The following is a 19,268-nucleotide window of genomic DNA, read 5'->3' as shown; positions in this document are numbered from 1 at the left end:
AACGTTCAAGATCCTGAAGGGAATAGACTTAGTAGATAAAGACAGATTGTTCGCCCTCTCCAAGGTAGGAAGAACGAGAGGGCACTCTCTAAAGCTGAAAGGGGATAGATTCCGTTCAAACGTAAGGAAGTTCTTCTTCATCCAGAGAATGGTGGACAACTGGAACACTCTTCTGGAGTCTGTTATAGGAGAAAACAGCCTCCAGGGATTCAAGACAAAGTTAGACAAGTTCCTGCTAAACTGGAACGTACGCAGGTAAAACCAGGTTGAAGAGCCCTAGTCGCTTTAGCCTTTCCTCATAGGGAAGTCGTCCCAACACTTATCATTTTCCTCACTCTTTTCTGTACCTACTCTAATTCTGCCATATATTTTTTGAGATATGGCGACCAGAACTGCACACAGTATTCAAGCTGCGGCCATACCATAGAGTGATACAAGGGCATTTTAACATTTTCATCTTTGTTTTCCATTCCTTTCCTGATAATTCCTAACATTCTTTTTGTGTTCTTAGCCACTGCTGCACATTGAACTGAGGGTTTCAACATATCCTCAACATTGACACCTAGATCCTTTTCCTTGGCAGTGACCTAACATAGAACCCAGCATCACATAGCTATAGTTCGGGTTCCTCTTTCCCACATGCATCATTTTGCACTTACTCACATTAAACATCATCTACCATTTTGATGCCCAGTCTTCTAGTCTCAGAAGGTCCTCTTGCAATTTTTCACAATCTTCTTGCGATTTAACAACTTTTGAACAACTTTGTATCATCAGCAAATTTATCTCACTAGTTATTCCCATCTCTAGATCATTGATAAATGTTAAAAAACAGTGATCCTAGCACTGTTTACCCTTCTCCGTTGAGAATATTGACCATTTAAACCTACCATGTTTCCCCGAAAATAAGACAGTGACTTATATTAATTTTGGGTCTAAAAAATGCATTAGGGCTTATTTTCAGGGATATCTTATCTTTTTTTTCATGTACAAAAATCATCTCTCCCTTCCTCTTCTCCACCCCATTTATTCCTCTTTCTTTCTCCCCCCCCCCCCCATGTACAACATCTTTCCTCCCCTCTCACCCATCCTCTTGTATAGCATCTTTTTATCCCTCCCTCCCATCCCCCTGTGCAGCAGAACCCCACCAACCCTCCCACCATGAGACTGATATACCTCTGCTCTGAGGCCTCCTAAAGTAGCAGGGGTGAGGATTGCTGAATCGATGAGTCCAATTTTTTAGCAAATCAGGCAGCACTAGTGTCAGGGATAGAATCAGAGAGTGTCAGGTACATTTTTTTTTGGGGGGGGGCTTCGGGGGTCGATATTAACTAGGGCTTATTTTAGGAGCATCTTTAAAAATCATACTAGGGCTTAATTTTGAGATAGGTCTTATTTTCGGGGAAACAGAGTACTCTCTGTTTTCTGTCTTTCAACCAGTTCTTAATCCATAATAGAATACTGGCTCCTATCTCATGACTTTCTAATTTCCTCAGAAGTCTTTCTTGAGGTACTTTGTCAAATGCCTTTTGAAAATCCAAATACACGATATCAGCTGGTTCACCTTTAGCTAGTCAATGGACCATCCCAGTTTGTTTAACTTGTTTCTTGAAATGGGATATCCAAGAACAATTCCATCAAATCCGTATAAACTGAGAATAAGGTAAACTGTCTACCAGTATAAGAGGGCAAGATATTGCATCCGGGACTGGTTGTTTTATAAAGACAACAGATACAGCTTCAGAAAACATGACTTCTGTTTTAAGATATGATGGTACAGGTTCGGCGGCTGCGAATGTCATCAAGAAATATCGGAATGTTGTTATAAAACATTATGTATTTTCTACAGCTGACCTTAGAATTGCTTATTCATGCTATAAAAACTTGAAGAACTTGTTAAGTCCTTCGGTTCAGAGTTCTTCACGGAACAAGAAGTCTTCTTTACTGCCAGTTGGTTTTTACAAATGTTTGCACTGCAGTGTTTGTCTAGCTTCAGTACAATTAAAATCTTTCATCAATCCCAGTGATGGCAAAGAGTATCAAATAAGATAGCATCTGGATTGTAATTGTACTCACATCGTTTGTCATCAAGTGTCCATGCAATTTTTTGTATGTTGGCATGTCCACGTGACCTTTCGAGATTAGGTTATCTGAGGACAAATCAAATAGTAAGTTTGACTTCGGTTCCGGGGAAGATGGCGGAAGTGCTGATAAAAGATAGCATTGACGAGCATCTAGAAAGAAATAAACTGATGAAAACAAGCCAACATGGCTTCTGCAAGGGAAGATCGTGCCTAACGAACTTATTGCACTTCTTCGAAGGAATTAAGAAACGGATAGACAAAGGGGACCCCAAAGACATCGTATACTTAAATTTCCAAAAAGCCTTTGACAAGGTAGCCCATGAACGCCTACTACAGAAAATGAAGAACCATGGAGTGGAAGGAGATGTACATAGATGGATCAAAAATTGGTTGGCGGGTAGAAAGCAAAGGGTGGGAGTGAAGGGCCACTACTCAGACTGGAGGAGGGTCACAAGTGGTGTTCCGCAGGGGTCAGTACTCGGACCGCTGCTGTTTAATGTATTTATAAATGATCTAGAAACAGGGACAAAGTGCGAAGTAATAAAATTCGCAGACGACACCAAACTATTTAGTGGAGTTGGGACTAAAGCGGACTGTAAAGATTTACAAAGGGACCTGAACAAACTAGAAGAGTGGGCGACGAGATGGCAGATGAAGTTTAATGTAGAGAAATGTAAAGTCTTGAGTGTAGGAAATAGAAACCCGAAGTACAGCTATATGATGGGAGGGCTGGTAATGGGTGAAAGTACTCAAGAAAAAGGACTTGGGGGTAATAGTGGACAACACAATGAAGCCGTCGGCACAGTGCGCAGCGGCCTCTAAGAAGGCGAATAGAATGCTGGGTACTATCAAGAAAGATATTGCAACCAGAATGAAAGAAGTTATCCTGCCGTTGTATCGGGCGATGGTGTGCCCGCATCTGGAGTACTGCGTCCAATATTGGTTGCCGTACCTTAAGGATATGGCGATACTCGAGAGGGTTCAGAAAAGAGCGACACGATTGATAAAGGGTATGGAAAACCTTTCATATGCTGAGAGATTACAGAAACTGGGGCTCTTTTCCCTGGAAAAGCGGAGACTTAGAGGGGATATGATAGAGACTTATAAGATCATGAAGGGCATAGAGAAAGTGGAGAGGGACAGATTCTTCAAACTTTCGAAAACTACAAGAATGAGAGGGCATTCGGAAAAATTAAAGGGGGACAGTCCAGAACCAATGCTAGGAAGTTCTTCTTCACCCAAAGGGTGGTGGACACCTGGAATGCGCTTCCGGAGGGTGTGATAGGACAGAGTACGGTTTTGGGGTTCAAGAAGGGATTAGATAATTTCATGAAGGAAAAGGTGATAGAAGGGCATAGATAGAGGATTACTATACAGGTCCTGGACCTGATGGGCCGCCGCGTGAGCGGACTGCTGGGCGTGACGGACCTCTGGTCTGACCCAGCGGAGGCACTGCTTATGTTCTTAAATCTGAAAAGTAGAACACCTAAACCATTGGTAGAGCATTGCATAGAGAAGATCCATCTTTTTAATGAGCTGCAATGTTTTGCAATTGACTTTGAGTCCAACAATATGAGGGGTGGTGACAGGAAAAAGTATCTGCTCCAGAGGGAAACAAGATGGATTCATAGACTTTATACTGTTTATCCGTATGGATTGAATCAAAATTTTGATCTAAGAGTATTCATTTGAAAGGCTTAACTATACTACTCCATGAGAAGGAGAAACTTTTGAGACTTTTGCAGGGTTTTGTAACAAAAAGAATTTTCTTGTTAAGATTATTATTAATCATTATAGTAAATTTTGTATTATCTAAGTATTTTGAAGAGGGCATAGGTTTTTATGCACATGTTTTTATGCACAATCTTTGAACACTCTCTGTCATTAGATTGGATATATCAGAATGGTACATTTGTAGGGAGTAATATACATGCGCTAATGATTTGAGATGAATCAGACGCTCCCAAATTGTTACAACTTCTGTCAATGAGTCTGATGCAAGTGCAACAGTCAAGTCTCTGTATTTATACTGTGCATGCCTCGGTGTCATGTGAAGCTCCTGACCCCGAACAAACATTAAAAATACTAGGAGTCACGCTTGACAAACATCTATCCCTAGAAAATCACACAGACCTCACTGTCAAGAAAGGCCTTTCAGCACTCTGGAAACTCCGTACCATAAAGAAATACTTCGATGACACTGCATTTCGACTATTAGTTCAATCCTCTATCCTCAGCATACTGGATTATTGCAATATCATCTACCTAAGCTCCACAAAGAAAATCACCAGAAGACTAAAACTGATTCAAAACACAGCTGTCCGCCTAATTTTCGGCCTGAACAAATGGGAACACATCACCCCCTTCTACCACCAACTGCACTGGCTACCCTTCGAATCCCGAGTCCTCTTCAAGTTCGCCTGCATCTGTTACAAGACAGTATTTGGTCTCTCACCAAAATACCTCTCCCCACATTTCAACATGTATTGCACCAACAAGAAATCCCGCAGAATCCAGTTGTTTACCTTCCCCTCCATAAAATCATGCCAGCTCAAAAGATTCATCGACAAAACCTTCGCCTTCCAGGCGGCCAAGCTGAACCCTTGGCTAGCCCAAATGATGCTAGAGGCCCCGACCTACCTAGACTTCAGAAAACTTCTCAAAACACACCTCTTCCGCGAACAAGACCCTTAATCCTCACTCCCCGCATACACTCCAACCCCCCCACCCCCCACCTCCCTCTCCCCCCCCTCCTCTGGTTTCCCACACCCTCCATTTTATCTTCTCACCCAACTACGATAAACCTGGGCTAAAACTACTTTGCTTCCTTCCACGCTACCTGCAATTCCGACAAAATTTTTGTAAATCCGGGTTCAGACCGGATCCTAATGTAATGGATGTAAACCGCCTAGAACTCTTTGGGTATGGCGGGATATAAGAACATAATAATAATAATAATAATAATAATTATTCAGCTGTGCCGCTGGCAATTCCGAACCCGTATGCAGCAGTGAAAGAGCAATTACAAGCATTAATTTAACCAACATAACAGTAAGCAGTTTAAATGAGTAGTATTGTAAAGGACAATGTTAATGTTTGGGTTGTGGGCTTTAGTTACTGCCTCTCAAAGAAGTAGATTTTCACAGCATTGTTATAGTCTAAAAAACTGTTAGGTTTTTCAGAACCTATAATAGAAAGCCGGAACCGATAAGTCTCAGACTAAGTTTACCCTGTGTCAGATTCTGAGCGGGTTTCTGAGGTTCTTTTCCTTCCAATGGTAATAGACTCTATTTTCACTGCTGTAAGTAAGAAGCTTGATTGGCTTGTGTATTGACATACATGGGGTTCTTTTCCTATCTCTAACAGTACAGATTGTTAGAGCCTTTTGAGGTACCAGTTCCTGTGATCCTACCATTTCTACAAGCTGAACATAGAAAAAGGCCTAGCAGCATCTCTCAAATTCCAGGTGGCAGACCTCTCAAGCTTCTGAACTCAAGAAAAAAAGCTATCTCATCAGATGTGACCTGGTTTTTGAAGAGAGCGCTTAGGTTGCAGCCTCCGTTGTGATAGAATTTTCATCATGGAATCTTAATATCATCTTGATTTGTCTTGATTAGGACACAGAAGTATTGCGAAGACCTACAAAGAGACAAACAAAAATCATATGCATGAATACAGGAGCCCCTAGGAAAGAGACTTGGGAGTACTTGTAGACAAGTCAATTAAACCGTCTGTGCAATGTGTGGCAGCAGCGAAAAGGGCAAACAGAATGCTAGGAATGATTAAGAAGGGGATCATGAACAGATCTTTTTTTTTTTTTTTTATAATTCTTTATTCATTTTTAAACTTTCAACAAGTGTACAATATAAGTAATACATAGATTTACTAACATCACTTGATAAATCTATCAAGATCATAACAAAGGTATATATATCTAAACCCTTCTTCCCCCCTCCCTTTCCATACAATTATTTAATTGAATCAATCTTTGTCATATTTCTTTTTTTTACATTTTTATTTTTTTTTTCATTTATATAAACCCTCCCCTTTCCCTTCCAATCATAAATAATGTTAATAAAATGGTGTTTATTCATTACAAAACAATGTCAATGGCCCCCATATTTCATTAAACCTTTTATAATTTCCATTTTGTATTGCTATTGAACGTTCCATTCTATATATGTGACATAGTGAATTCCACCAGAAATTAAAATTAAGTCTTGTGTGATCTTTCCAATTTGTAGTAATATGTTGCATGGCAACTCCTGTCATAATCAATAAAAGTTTGTTATTACTTGCCGATATCTGACTCTTTTTCCTCATAGATATGCCAAATATCACAGTATCATAAGTTAATGCTACAGGATTATCTAATAAAGAATTTATTTGATCCCAGATCGAATTCCAAAAGGCTAATATATAGGGACAGAAAAATAAAAGATGATCCAAAGTCCCTACTTCAAGCTTACAATGCCAGCATCTATTAGACATTGAACTATTTAATTTTTGTAATCTAACAGGGGTCCAAAATGCTCTATGCAAAAGAAAAAACCAAGTTTGTCTCATAGATGCTGACAGTGTACATCTTATTCTCCAAGACCAAATTTGTGGCCATTGAGATGCCAAAATTTGATGATTAATCTCAATGCTCCAAATATCCCTAAGACCATTTTTAGGTTTTTTATTAACCAATTCACTAATAACTTTATACCACTGTGCGGCCTGGTGACCCAGAAAATCTGCCTGGAAGCATAAAAATTCCATGCTGTATTGAAAATTTAAAGTTTTCCATTCAGGGAACCCTGCCTGAATGGCCTGCTTCAATTGCAACCATTTATAAAATTGTGATTTATTCAGTCCAAATTTATTTTGCAATTGTGTAAACTCAAGCATTTTTCCATTTGAAATAACATCATTTAAAGTTCGTATTCCTGCATTTAACCAATGCCTCCAGACAATCTTAGTTCCGCCAATCTGAATCTTGGAGTTTAGCCATATAGATTGATTTGTCGATTTACTAATAGGAATTTCAGTTAAATTACTTACATATCTTAGAGTTTTCCATGTATCTAATAAAAGTTTATTTTCTTTATACAATCTGGGCATCTTGATACTGAGAATGTGACAAAGATGTAAAGGAGACAGGAGTCGCCATTCCAAGTATAACCAATCTGGAGTGTATTCAATGAGATCTGGGAGGACCCAATACATACCTTGACGTAAAATATAGGCCTGATGATACCTATAGAAATTTGGGAAATTTACCCCACCCTCCTTAATTGATTTCTGTAAAGATACCAAAGCAATTCTAGGTGTTTTGCCAAGCCAAACAAACTTAATAATTATTGCATTCAATTTTTTATAAAAAGAGTTCTGAAAAAATACCGGAATCATACACATTTGATAGCAAACCACAGGCAATATCATCATTTTTATGGTTTGAACTCTTCCCCACCAAGATATATGTAATGGGTTCCATTGTTCACATAATTCCGAAACCTTTTTTAATAAAAGTTTTTCATTTTCTTTTACTGTATCTTCTATTGAATTTTTAATCCAAATTCCTAAATATTTTAATCCATCCTCTTTCCATACAAAAGGAAATGAATCAAACATAGATTTTATGCAATGCACATTAAGCGAAAGAATTTCAGATTTATTCCAATTGATTTTATATCCTGAAAACATTCCAAATCTTTCAATCAATTCTAACAAACATGGTATAGTTGAACCTGGATTGCGCAAATATAATAAAATATCATCCGCATAAGCAGATAATTTGTATTCCCATTCTTTCAAGGGAATACCCTGTATCCCCTTTGTCTGATTAATAGCTATCAATAAGGGTTCTAAAACAATATCAAACAGCAAAGGAGATAATGGACATCCTTGTCTAACTCCTCTATGTAATTTAAAACTCTCAGATAAATTATTATTAATGTATAATCTTGCCATAGGGGAGCTATACAAAGTTTTAATCATTTGAACAAAACCAGGACCCACACCAAACCAATCCAAAGTCTGATACATGAATGACCATTCTACCCTATCAAAAGCTTTTTCTGCATCTAATGAAAGAGCAAAAGCTGGTTCATTCATCATTTTAGTTAAATTTAATGTATGAAATGTCAATCTTGTATTGTTAGAAGAATGTTTATTAGCAATGAAACCTGTTTGATGTACATCAATTATGTAAGGAAGAGCCTTTGCCAATCTTAATGCCAGTGTTTTAGCCATTAATTTTCCATCAACATTAATTAATGATATTGGCCTGTAATTTGAAACCATAGTGGGATCTTTATTTGGCTTTGGCAAAACAATCACCATAGATTCTGCCATAGTACTTTTAATACAACCTTTATTAAGTTGAAACTGATATAAATTTAGTAAATAGGGTAATAAAGAATTTTGAAATGTTTTATAGAATTCCACAGTAAAACCATCCCCACCTGGAGCGGATCCAACTCTAAGAGACTTCAATGCTGTTTCTAATTCTTTTAATGATATAGGTTCTTCTAAACTTCTTTTTATATGATCAGGAAGCTTTGGACCCTCAAGAAGATTTAAAAATTCCATACCTTTTTGAACTTTATCAATAGAAGACTCGGAAGAATACAACTCTTTGTAAAAAGCCAAAAATTGATTTAAAATGTTATTAGTTTGATTATGCATATTTCCTTTCTCATCTTTTATTGCACTTATTTTTATTCTTCTCTTTTTTGCTTTAAGATAATTTGCAAGTAAACTTCCTGCCTTATTAGATTTTCCATAATACAAGGTTTGCAGAGAAAACAAATCTTTCCTTGCCATTTTTGAAGAAATTTCATTATATTTGCCTTTAGCCTTTAATAAAGTTTGCAAATTTTCGTGATTCCAATCATCTATTAATTTGGATTCCAGCAATTTAATTTCTTTTTCCAAATCTGAAAATTGTTTAATAAGTTGTTTTTTAATATACGCAGAATAAGAAATAATATTACCTCTTATAGTAGCTTTAAATGCATCCCATAAGATTTCCGCATTAATATCTGCTGAGGTATTTATTTGGAAAAATTCCAAAATTTTTAACTTAATTTCTTCAAGAAAAGTTGAATCTGAAACCAATGTATTATCAAACCTCCATAATGATCTATTGTATTCATTATTATCTAGTGTAAGTGTAATCCACACTCCTCCATGATCAGACAAAGTAATTGGATCAATGGAAGCTTGTGTCACTTGTTGCATTATGGAATTTGATACCAATATGTAATCAATTCTTGAAAAAGATTTATGAACTGGTGAGCAAAAAGAGAACTCCTGATTATTAAAATGAAGAATACGCCATATATCTTTCAAATTACAAGTATTCACCAAATTATCTAACCCTAATGATTTTATATTTTTGCTTGGTTTTTTATCCAAAAAAGGATCCATAACAGCATTAAAATCTCCAGCTACTATTAAATTAGAAGCAGCCAGTGGGAGTATTAATTTTTGTATATTAATAAAAAAATCATTTTGATTCGAGTTCGGGGCATAGATATTTAATAAAGTCAAAGTATTATTTCCCATTCTCATTTCCACTCGTATCCATCTCCCTAAAGGATCAAAATCTATCATTTTAAATGAAGCTAAACATTTTGTGTTCACTAATATAGCCACTCCTGCCTTTTTCCCTATTGCGGGAGCGAAAAAACAGTGTTTCACCCAATTATCTTCTAGCTTTTTGGATTCAACCACTGATAAATGTGTCTCTTGAATATAATACACATCAGCCTGTTGCCTTTTTAAAAATGCTAACATTTTTTTTCTCTTTACTGGGTGATTAAGGCCATTAACATTGAGTGAAAAAATTTTAATCTCCATCAATCCAAATAATTTTTACAAAAGTTCTTCCAATTATTATATCTGAACAAAAAACTGAAATCATTTGAAATGAATAAACACCACCTTCATTTATATCTCCCAATCCAACATCTCTACCCCAATTATCAAATCCCTTTAACCCCCCTCCCATCCCTCCCTCTCCCACCCTTAATATTGGCTGATAAAACCTGGAACTGCACATACAAGACCAAGTAAAGCTAAACTAAAAGCTCTATACAGACTTCAATTATAAAACAATATTGTATGTAATAATCATATGTATTTTTATAAATAATTTATGTAATATTCTCAAAATATTAAAAAATCAAAATAAGAAACTAAATAAAGATCTTCCACTCACATTATAAATGATAAAAAAGAATGTAAAACTCTGTCTGTTAAAAGTATCAGACTTGTAAGAAACCTATAAATGAAAATTAAGCATTAATAATATATTTTCCTTTTTTTTTTTTTAATTATTGTTATTATTTATTTTTAAATACATATATTCCCCTTAAATATTCTCAAAGAAGCCTACTAAACCTTAAACTAGAGTCCCTTGAAAATCTTTGCTAACTGAAATCTTTTGTACTGAATTTTTATCACAACCTCCATTAACTCATCATAACCTATGATCTAAATCTGCCACTATAAGCTCTGTATATTAATATCTTATCTTCATGAATATATTGCAATAACATATATCAGAGATTCTAATATCTTAATAAGATATGTAACAGCAAAGGAACAAATCATTTCAACTTTAAAAGTCATCCTTTGAGAAAGAGATATTAAAGGCTCACAGAGAAACAAACTGCCTTTTTCATCAACATTCCATTTCACAGTTTCCATTCAAAATAAACAGAGCCAAACTGTCAGTTAGCAGATTCTCAAATATATTAAAGATGAATAACAAATAAAATCAAATAAAAACCAAGAAGAATCAACTCCAACTCCAGGAAGTAAATAAGTCAAATTAAATTGACATCGGCTGCTCCCTTTGATTTAAAAACATTTCCAACTTCACAGGCTCATCAAAGCTCATAGTTTTGTTGTCAATAGTTATTTTCATAATCGCAGGGTATATCAGGCCAAATCTAGCTCCGATTTCTCTTAACTTCGGCCTCATGTCTAGAAATTTTTTCCTTTTATCTGCCGTTGTTTTAGCGAAATCAGGAACGATGTGAACTTTGGCATCCTGACATTTTAAATTTGCATGTTCTTTAGCCATTCTTAACACCTCTAAAACTTGCTGGTGTCTTAGCAACTTGAAAATTATGGGGCGAGGACCTTTTAAAGTATCCAGTCTTTTCACTGGTATGCGATGTGCACGTTCAACTTCTATCGGGTAATTAGATTTGAGGGGCAGGACTTTCATCAAAAAATTTTCCACAAATGAAACCGGATTATTTTTCTCCACCCCTTCCGGTACGCCCAAAAGTCTCAAATTACTCCGTCTCATGTGATTCTGGCAATCCTCGACTTCCCTGGTGAGTGCAAAGATTTTTTCTCTGTCCAGTTTATATTGCCTTTTTTCTGCTTCAGAACTGTCCATTCTCATTTCCATTTTTGTTGTTTTAATCTCCAGCACTTCTGTTCTTTTATTTAAAGTCATTACTTCTTCCTGTATTTCATCCAGCTTTTTGGCGTTTTTTAGAAGAATTTCTTTTATCTCTTGTATTTCTTTCCAGAAATCAATGTCACTTTTCTCTCTTGACAACGGACACTTTGAGGGTGTTGCCGGCTCTGGCTTAGATCTCTTAACACTGCCGGTATTAGAAATCCCCATTTCAGACTTGTTTTGTTTTCCTGAAGCCATCACGTTGTATTTTCCTTCGTTTCTTCAGTTAAAATGAAAATTTTATTTCAGTATTTTATGTCATTAATGTCTGTATGTACAGAGCCTCTGCCCTATCCGACCATCCTCGTGCACTCCCAAGCCACGCCCCATCATGAACAGATCTGAAAAGGTTATCATGTTGTTATACCGGGCCATGGTACGCCTCCACTTGGAATACTGTATCCAACACTGGTCGCCGTATATGAAAAAGGACATAGTACTACTCGAAAGGGTCCAGAGAAGAGTGACAAAAATGGTTAAGGGACTGGGAGAGCTGCCATACAACGAGAGGCTAGAGAAACTGGGCCTCTTCTCCCTTGAAAAGAGAAGATTGAGAGGGGACATGATTGAAACATTCAAGATATTGAAGGAAATTGACTTAGTAGAGACAGAGAGATTGTTCACCTTCTTAAAGGTGAAGAGAACGAGAGGGCACTCACTAAAGTTAGAAGGGAAAAGATTCCGTACCAGCGTAAGGAAGTTCTTCTTCACCAAGAGAGTGGTGGAGATCTGGAATGCTCTCCCCGAGGCTGTTATTGGGGAAAGCATCCTTCAGGGATTCAAGGCAAGGTTGGATAAGTTCCTACTGGAACAGAACATATGCAAGTAAGGCTAGACTCAAATAGGGCACTGGTCTTTGACCTAAGGGCTGCCGCATGAGTGGACTGCTGGGCATGATGGACCACTGGTCTGACCCAGCAGCAGCAAGTCTTATGTTCTTATGTTCTATCCAAATGGCATCCCTTCTGGATCTCACAGTGAAAACTGTATTTTTGGTGGCAATAGTCTCAGCGAGACGGATCTCAGAATTGCAGGCTCTTTCCTACAGAGAGCCCTTGCTCAGGATCACAGAGGCAGGGGTTTCACTGTGCACAGTACCTTCCTTTCTATCAAAGGTTGTGTCAGCCTTTCACTTCAATGAAGAGGTTCGTTTGTCCACATTTCATCCTACAGGTTCAACTAAGCAAGATAAGATATTGCAGATGCTGGATGTGCGAAGAGTTTTATTCCACTATTTGGAAAGGACCAATGATTCTTGACTTTCCTACCATCTTTTTGTTCTAAGCAGCCACTCAAGATAAGGCAGACCAGCTTTCAAGGCTTCTATCACTAGACGGATTTTGCAGGGTAATTTCATTGACATATTTTGGCTGTGGCAAATAGCCGCCTATTTCTGTCAGAACTCATTCGACCAGAAGTATGACATCTTCATGGGTGGAATCCTAGGCAGTTCCATCCAAAGAGATCTGTAAAGCAGCTACTTGATCTACTCTCCATGCCTTTACTAAGTTCTACAGAGCAGACATGGCAACTTGAGTGGTTGCTGCTTTTGGGTTCTCAGTTTTGCGGGCAAGCTCATCTGTCCTACCGTAGATGTCCGACGCTGCTTTGATACATCACCTAACGTTCAGACTTCTGTGTTTATGTAACAGAATGAAAGATTAGGTTCTAACCTAGATAATCTTCTTTCTGTTAATATACACAGGAGTCTGAATGACCCACCTATGAGTTTTGCGATTTACCTGCTTTCTGCCTCGGACAACTCTATACTGTTGGTTGAATATGTATGAATAAATTACTAATAAATTAATGAGCTTGATGAGCTTTGGAGCTCTGTATGTGTTAGTGCTAGTTGCACACAGCAGTTTGGTTCACTGATACATCCTTGTTGCAAATTCATAATTATTGTTCTTTTTCATGAGTTACAGAGTAGAACAGAAATGTATGATATCTCTGGGGAAGTTCCCCATGCCCCTATTTCTCCTTTCTTCTGTTACAGTGGAGATCGATTGCTTTGGTACAAACTGAAAAGAATACTATACTCCACTGGCGGAGGAGAAGGAGCTGAAAGATATCCATCTGCAACAGTTTATGAGCATGGATCGATCACCTAATGTACAGATTCCTCTGCGTATTAATAGAAAGAAGATTATTCAGGTAAAAACCTAATCTTTCGTTCTCTGACCTTCTTTCGTTCTTTGACCTTCTCTCTCTTTCTAGACTAGTCCAGACTATCCAGTTGGTCAAATATTGGTCGGCCTTCCTGTCTGTCTACTACTGAGGTTAGAGAAGAGGTAAAATCCTGTTGTGTTAGGTAGGTGCTGGGAACCTAAGCAGTCATCCCTGCTAGATTATCTACTTCCCTATATTAACAACAACAACAACAAAAAAAGAATATCTTTTGGTCAGGGTGTTTCTATCACTTATCTACTCAGCCTATTCTCAGAATGTAAAAAAAGACAATATGGATAGAAATCAGCAGGAAACAAGTAGAGGCAAGGGCTAGTTAAATATTACAGCAGGAAGTCTCTGAGATTGGTAGTTTATTCAGATATTTACTGAGCAATGAGTTATTGCTATTACATTACATTTCTAGACCGCAAAACCTCGCAGATCAATGCGGTTCACAAAAATAGAAAACTGGACATTCCCAGTGAACTACAAAGTGGACATCAATCAATTCAATTCTGTAAAAATTTTACAAACAAGACTGATTTCAGTAACTTTCTGTAATGTAAATAAGAACAAATAAAGAACGTAGCTCCCTATCCCCCAGCTGGCTGCCTGGAAAGCAATTAGATGTTGCTGGAACTTCTTAAACACACAATCTCGAACCGAGGGGGAGACAAATAAAGTAATATGACGCAGTCGCTTGTTGTAAATAAAGTAAATAATTCTAACAGTTCTCAGGTGCTTGACCATATAAGGTTTTATAACGGAGTGTTCCCAGTTTGAACTTCACACGGGCCTCAAATGGGAGCCAATGAAGCTCCCTGTAATAAAACGTGATATGATCTGACTTTTTCAGGTCAAAAATCAAACGCACTGCGGTATTCTGCATTCTTCGTAATTGAAGTACATTTGTACTGGCATTGGTTTTGCTAACTGGCTCAGCAAAGCAAGTTTGTGCTACAGTGGCTGCTTTGTCTTGTTCTCTCTTCTCGATGAAATACATCTGGAACTGGACCTTTCCAACTTGTTGAAGAAAACATTTTTTATTTTATAATTAATTTTTTGTTTGATATGAAATATGTGTGCAGCCTTATTCCAGTTAAAAGTAAAGTAGTCAAGTGTTCATATCATTAAAACTTTCTCTGGTATTCTCCACTCAACAAAAATGATTTCAGCATTAATAGACATCTCCCCTTTGAATAAACTTTAGTAACCAAATTAAGATACATTAATGGAGCAGGATGTGAGAACAGTTTTCAGTGCTACTGTCATATCTCTCCATTGATGAGGCACTGTGTGGATGAAGGAAGCTTGAACTGCTTCTGTATGTGCTAAAATCTGTTCTGTGGTGAGGAAGCTGGTATTGTGACAACGTTGCTAACTGCTGTACACTTCTCCCTCCGTATTCGCGGTTTCCACAATTGCGGCATCGATTATTCGTGTTTTTTTGCCTTCTGGCTCCTCCCACCTGAATTAGGGCATCCATGATTGCAGAGAAAAATTTTGCTGCATTTTTCTAAGCATCAGTTCGCAGCGTGCACAGAGAAAATCAAAAATTACCAGCCTCTTTTCAAGAATCACACTTTTGCACTTTCCCCAGTCAGCATGCCCCCCCCCCCCCACCGTCCGGTATCTTTCCCTCCACTATCCTACTGCGACTGAGGTCTGGCATCTCTCGCTCATTCTCAAACTCCACTGGTTCTATCTTCAAACTTGTCTCTGAGGTTGCCGGCAGCGACGGTAGTTTACATGGGGTTGCCTGCAGTGGCCCTGGAGCTTTCCCTCTACTGTGTCCCGCCCCACCAGAAACAGGAAGTTGAGTCAAGAGGGGAGGCGGAAAGCGGCACAGGGAAAGTGGCTGTGTCAGAGGGGGAGTGGGGATGAAGTAAGGTTGGAATAAGGTTGAGCTAACGGAACACGAGATTGTTATTCGCGGTTTCACCAAATGCGGGAGGGTTTTTAAAAGAAAACTGCGAATAACATATGAAAAAGTTATTTGTGGTTTTCCAATATTTGCGGTCATGTTAATCCCCTAACCCCGCGAATATGGAGGGAGAAGTGTACTGGTGCAGTGTAAATTTGTGGGAAGTTTGCACTGCTCTTTACCCAAGCTTTTGTTCTTCTCTATATGGAAGATATATATTTCTAGTACTACCATTTTTAAACTTTTCATTGTTAACTAGATTAGGTTGTTTATTGTCCTTTAAGAAAGTATTCATATACATGATATCTTTTACACTATAGGATTTATGAAAATGTTGAGAGCTGACATGATCTTTTTTGAAATATTTTTTCCTTGGTTTTTCAGAACCGAGGGAGTTTGGTGCAGTCAAAAAAACCATCTGAAGAAGAATTTGAGAACATTAAACTCATCAGCAATGGAGCTTATGGGTAATGTTTTCTGACCACAGCATAAAACATTTTCATCCAACCTAATAAATTGCTAGACAGCAAGGCTCCTTCTCTATCATGGCTTTAGATTTTTCCCATCAATTGGTTCAACTACAACTACTACTGTATTACTACTACTACTACTACTAGTAGTACTAATCATTTCTATAGTGCTACTAGATGTTTGCAGTGTTGTATACATTATATGCAGGTACCTGTCCTTAGTGGACTCACAAGCTAAGCTCAAACAGAATTAGCTATTCACTTCATTAGAACACACCCAGTTTTGGTTTGGTTTCAGCATTACTGAAATGGTGAGTGTCTTATTCCCTTACTCACTCCCCGCCCCCTACACACACACACACTTCCCCTCTCCCACCCCTGAGTATCAAATATAAAATAAATATGAAATTTGAGAAAAAAGTCATGGTTTTTGCCAGAAAATTTTTGATAGAGTAAATCAGTTGTAATAAATATTGAAAAAAACTTGCTCCCACAATACTAAGTGTTAATAATTGTTTTGTGAAAAAACCAACAAGTCACTCACAGAAGGAAATGGCTGTTTAAAAAAAAAACATGCAAAGCATGTTACATGGAATTCTTTACAAATCTTATATACACACAAACCTCCCTGCCCTGTAGCCGCAAATCTAAATTACCTACTTACAGCAGCTGGAGTATTGAAGCTGCTGTAAGACGGTAATTTAGATTCGCGGCTACAGGGCAGGGAGGTGTGTCGGACTGTGCCTGTTGTCGGTCGGGGGAAGCACCACAAAGGTAAGGGGACCTGGCTGGCTGTGCACCCCCCATAAGGCTGCACCCGGGGCGAACCACCCTCCCCCCCCCTCCTTGGTACGTCACTGCCTTTCCCTACCTGCCCTGCCGCAGCACACATCCAACCGGAAGTCTTCCCGATGTCAGCGCTGACGTCGGAGGAAGGAAGGGCTTTGCTTAAGCCCTCCCGCTGACATCGTGGAAGACTTCCGATCGGCTGTGTGCTGCGGCAGGGCAGATAGGGAGAAGACAAGCTTCGCGAGTACATCCAACCCCGCAGGAACCCCGCGACCCTAGGGGGGGCGTCCCCACGGGATCCCTGTGACCCGAAGGGGGAACCCGCGGGATTCCCGTTGTCCCCGTTCCCATGCAGCTCTCTAGTTCACAGCTGTTAAGGCTCTGCCTTTATAAGCTGGCTAATGGACACAACCCATGCATTCTAAACTGGTCTGGTTGGACTTAAGGAAAGAAAATTAAGAGATAAGACCACATTTTTCCATGGCAAATAAATTCAGAAGTATTTTGTCTATTACTGCTGACTCCATTATGCTATGCATCCTGTATTTCTAGAGCTGTATATTTGGTGCGACATAAGGACACACGTCAGCGTTTTGCCATGAAGAAAATCAACAAACAGAACCTGATCTTGAGGAATCAGATCCAGCAGGCATTTGTGGAAAGAGACATCCTTACCTTTGCAGAGAATCCCTTTGTGGTCAGCATGTTCTGCTCCTTTGAGACCAAGCGTCATCTTTGCATGGTTATGGAATATGTAGAAGGTATTTTTTGTAAAGTCTATTCTAATGTTAATTTTCTTTTGTAAAGCCTCCCACACTCCTTTTCTCATTTTTATCCATTTCCTCTCTTGTATATAATCTGAGTACCAGAGAAATATCTCTTCATATACACTCACAGGAACTCTATGACCATCGGAGTAGCAAAGGGCATTCAGTGCGCTGGCTAGTGCTAAAAACTTCTTGTGTGGTTTTGTAAAAGTGGGGTATATGAAGAGATATTTCTCTGGTACTCAGATTGTATACAAGAGGAGAAAGGAATAAAAATGAGAAAATGAGTGTGGGAGGCTTTTGTAAGAGGGGGCATAATTTGGTAATTTCTAATCTACTTAATTATCCACATGTTCAAAGCTGATTACAAAAACATATATACAGATAACACATTTACAGATAAAATTACACATATGCAGATAAAATTAAAATAAAGTAGAAGCAAATAAAATAATCTTCTTCAGCTTATACAAGCATCCTACAGTGGGAAACAAACCCCAAAACATTTCTTCTATATTTGTTGTTGGAGCATTGCTTTGGTCCTACTGTCTCTTCTGTTTTTCACTGGTTTTCTTTATAGTCTTCTGTCATTTTAATACTTTTCTTTCTCTGTGTCCAGGATTTATATTTTCTATGTATCACTGTCCATCTTGTCCAGTGTCTCTCCTCTGTGTCTTATCCCTATTTCCCCCCCCCCCGTTCGTATCTTCTCTTTGTCCCATCCACTATAACCCTCTGTCCCTCCCCTTGTGTCCAGTATTGCCTCTCTATGTCCTATCCCTATGCATCCTGTAGCTCTCCCCCCCCCCTTTCCCAATTCCCCCAATGTCTGGCATCTCTTCCTCCTATAGGTCCAGCATCTATCCCTTGATCCTGAGGACAAGCAGGCAATATATTCTCACATGTGGGTGATGTCATCTACGGAACCCAGCACGGACAGTTAAAAAGTATACTATCACTTTAAAACTTTAAGGCTGCCCATACCACATACATGCTGGTGCTTTTCCACCTGGCATCAGTTTTCTGTCGAGCTGAGCAGCTGTTCCTTAGAATCTCTCTAAGCGCCTCAAACTTATGATATTTTTATGCCTTCTCATTCATTTTTTCTTTCACGTTTTGTCATATTTCTTTCCTTATATTTCCTTTAGTAAAAAAAAAAAAATATATATATATATATATATATATATATATATATATTTTCTTTTGGACCTTTGGTATACCATCTACTCGACTTTCCCAGACTATAGAGTCCTTTGACCTTGCTTCTGTGTTTTTTTTCTTCGATGTCCAAGGCTCCTAGCTATTTCAGAAGGTTCACTCAATGCCACAGTGCCATTTCAGGCAAGGAGCCACATAACTGGTGTATTCAGTGCCTAGGTCCTGATCATTAAAATATTTCCTGCATCCTCTGCTCTTGTAGGCTAGAAAGTTGCAATTTGAGAAGCTTTTTGGTTCAGTTATAAGTACATCACCTGCCCAGAGACGCCAATAACCAACATCGATCAACACAGACATCAACACCAGCACCAAAGGCATCAACGACTTTTTCCAACTCCTCTTTGTCGGTGCTATTGTCATCAGGGAAAGCTCGTA

General features: G+C 38.4%; 1 protein-coding gene across 3 annotated transcripts in view; it reads left to right on the top strand.

The window, feature by feature from the left end:
• The window catches only part of MAST2 (microtubule associated serine/threonine kinase 2), a 354,118-nt gene that overhangs the window by 171,144 nt on the left and 163,706 nt on the right, over positions 1-19,268 (top strand). For all 3 annotated transcript variants that reach the window (XM_033915410.1, XM_033915412.1, XM_033915409.1), the window contains 2 exons: positions 16,034-16,116; positions 17,461-17,669. In XM_033915410.1, the coding sequence (XP_033771301.1) occupies positions 16,034-16,116; positions 17,461-17,669 (292 nt within the window). The remainder of the gene's footprint in view (positions 1-16,033; positions 16,117-17,460; positions 17,670-19,268) is intronic.

This window comes from Geotrypetes seraphini, chromosome 12 (assembly GCF_902459505.1).
Source record: "Geotrypetes seraphini chromosome 12, aGeoSer1.1, whole genome shotgun sequence".
Classification (NCBI taxonomy): domain Eukaryota; kingdom Metazoa; phylum Chordata; class Amphibia; order Gymnophiona; family Dermophiidae; genus Geotrypetes; species Geotrypetes seraphini.
Note: the sequence above shows the minus strand (reverse complement) of the source record. Positions and strands in the feature narration are given on the sequence as shown.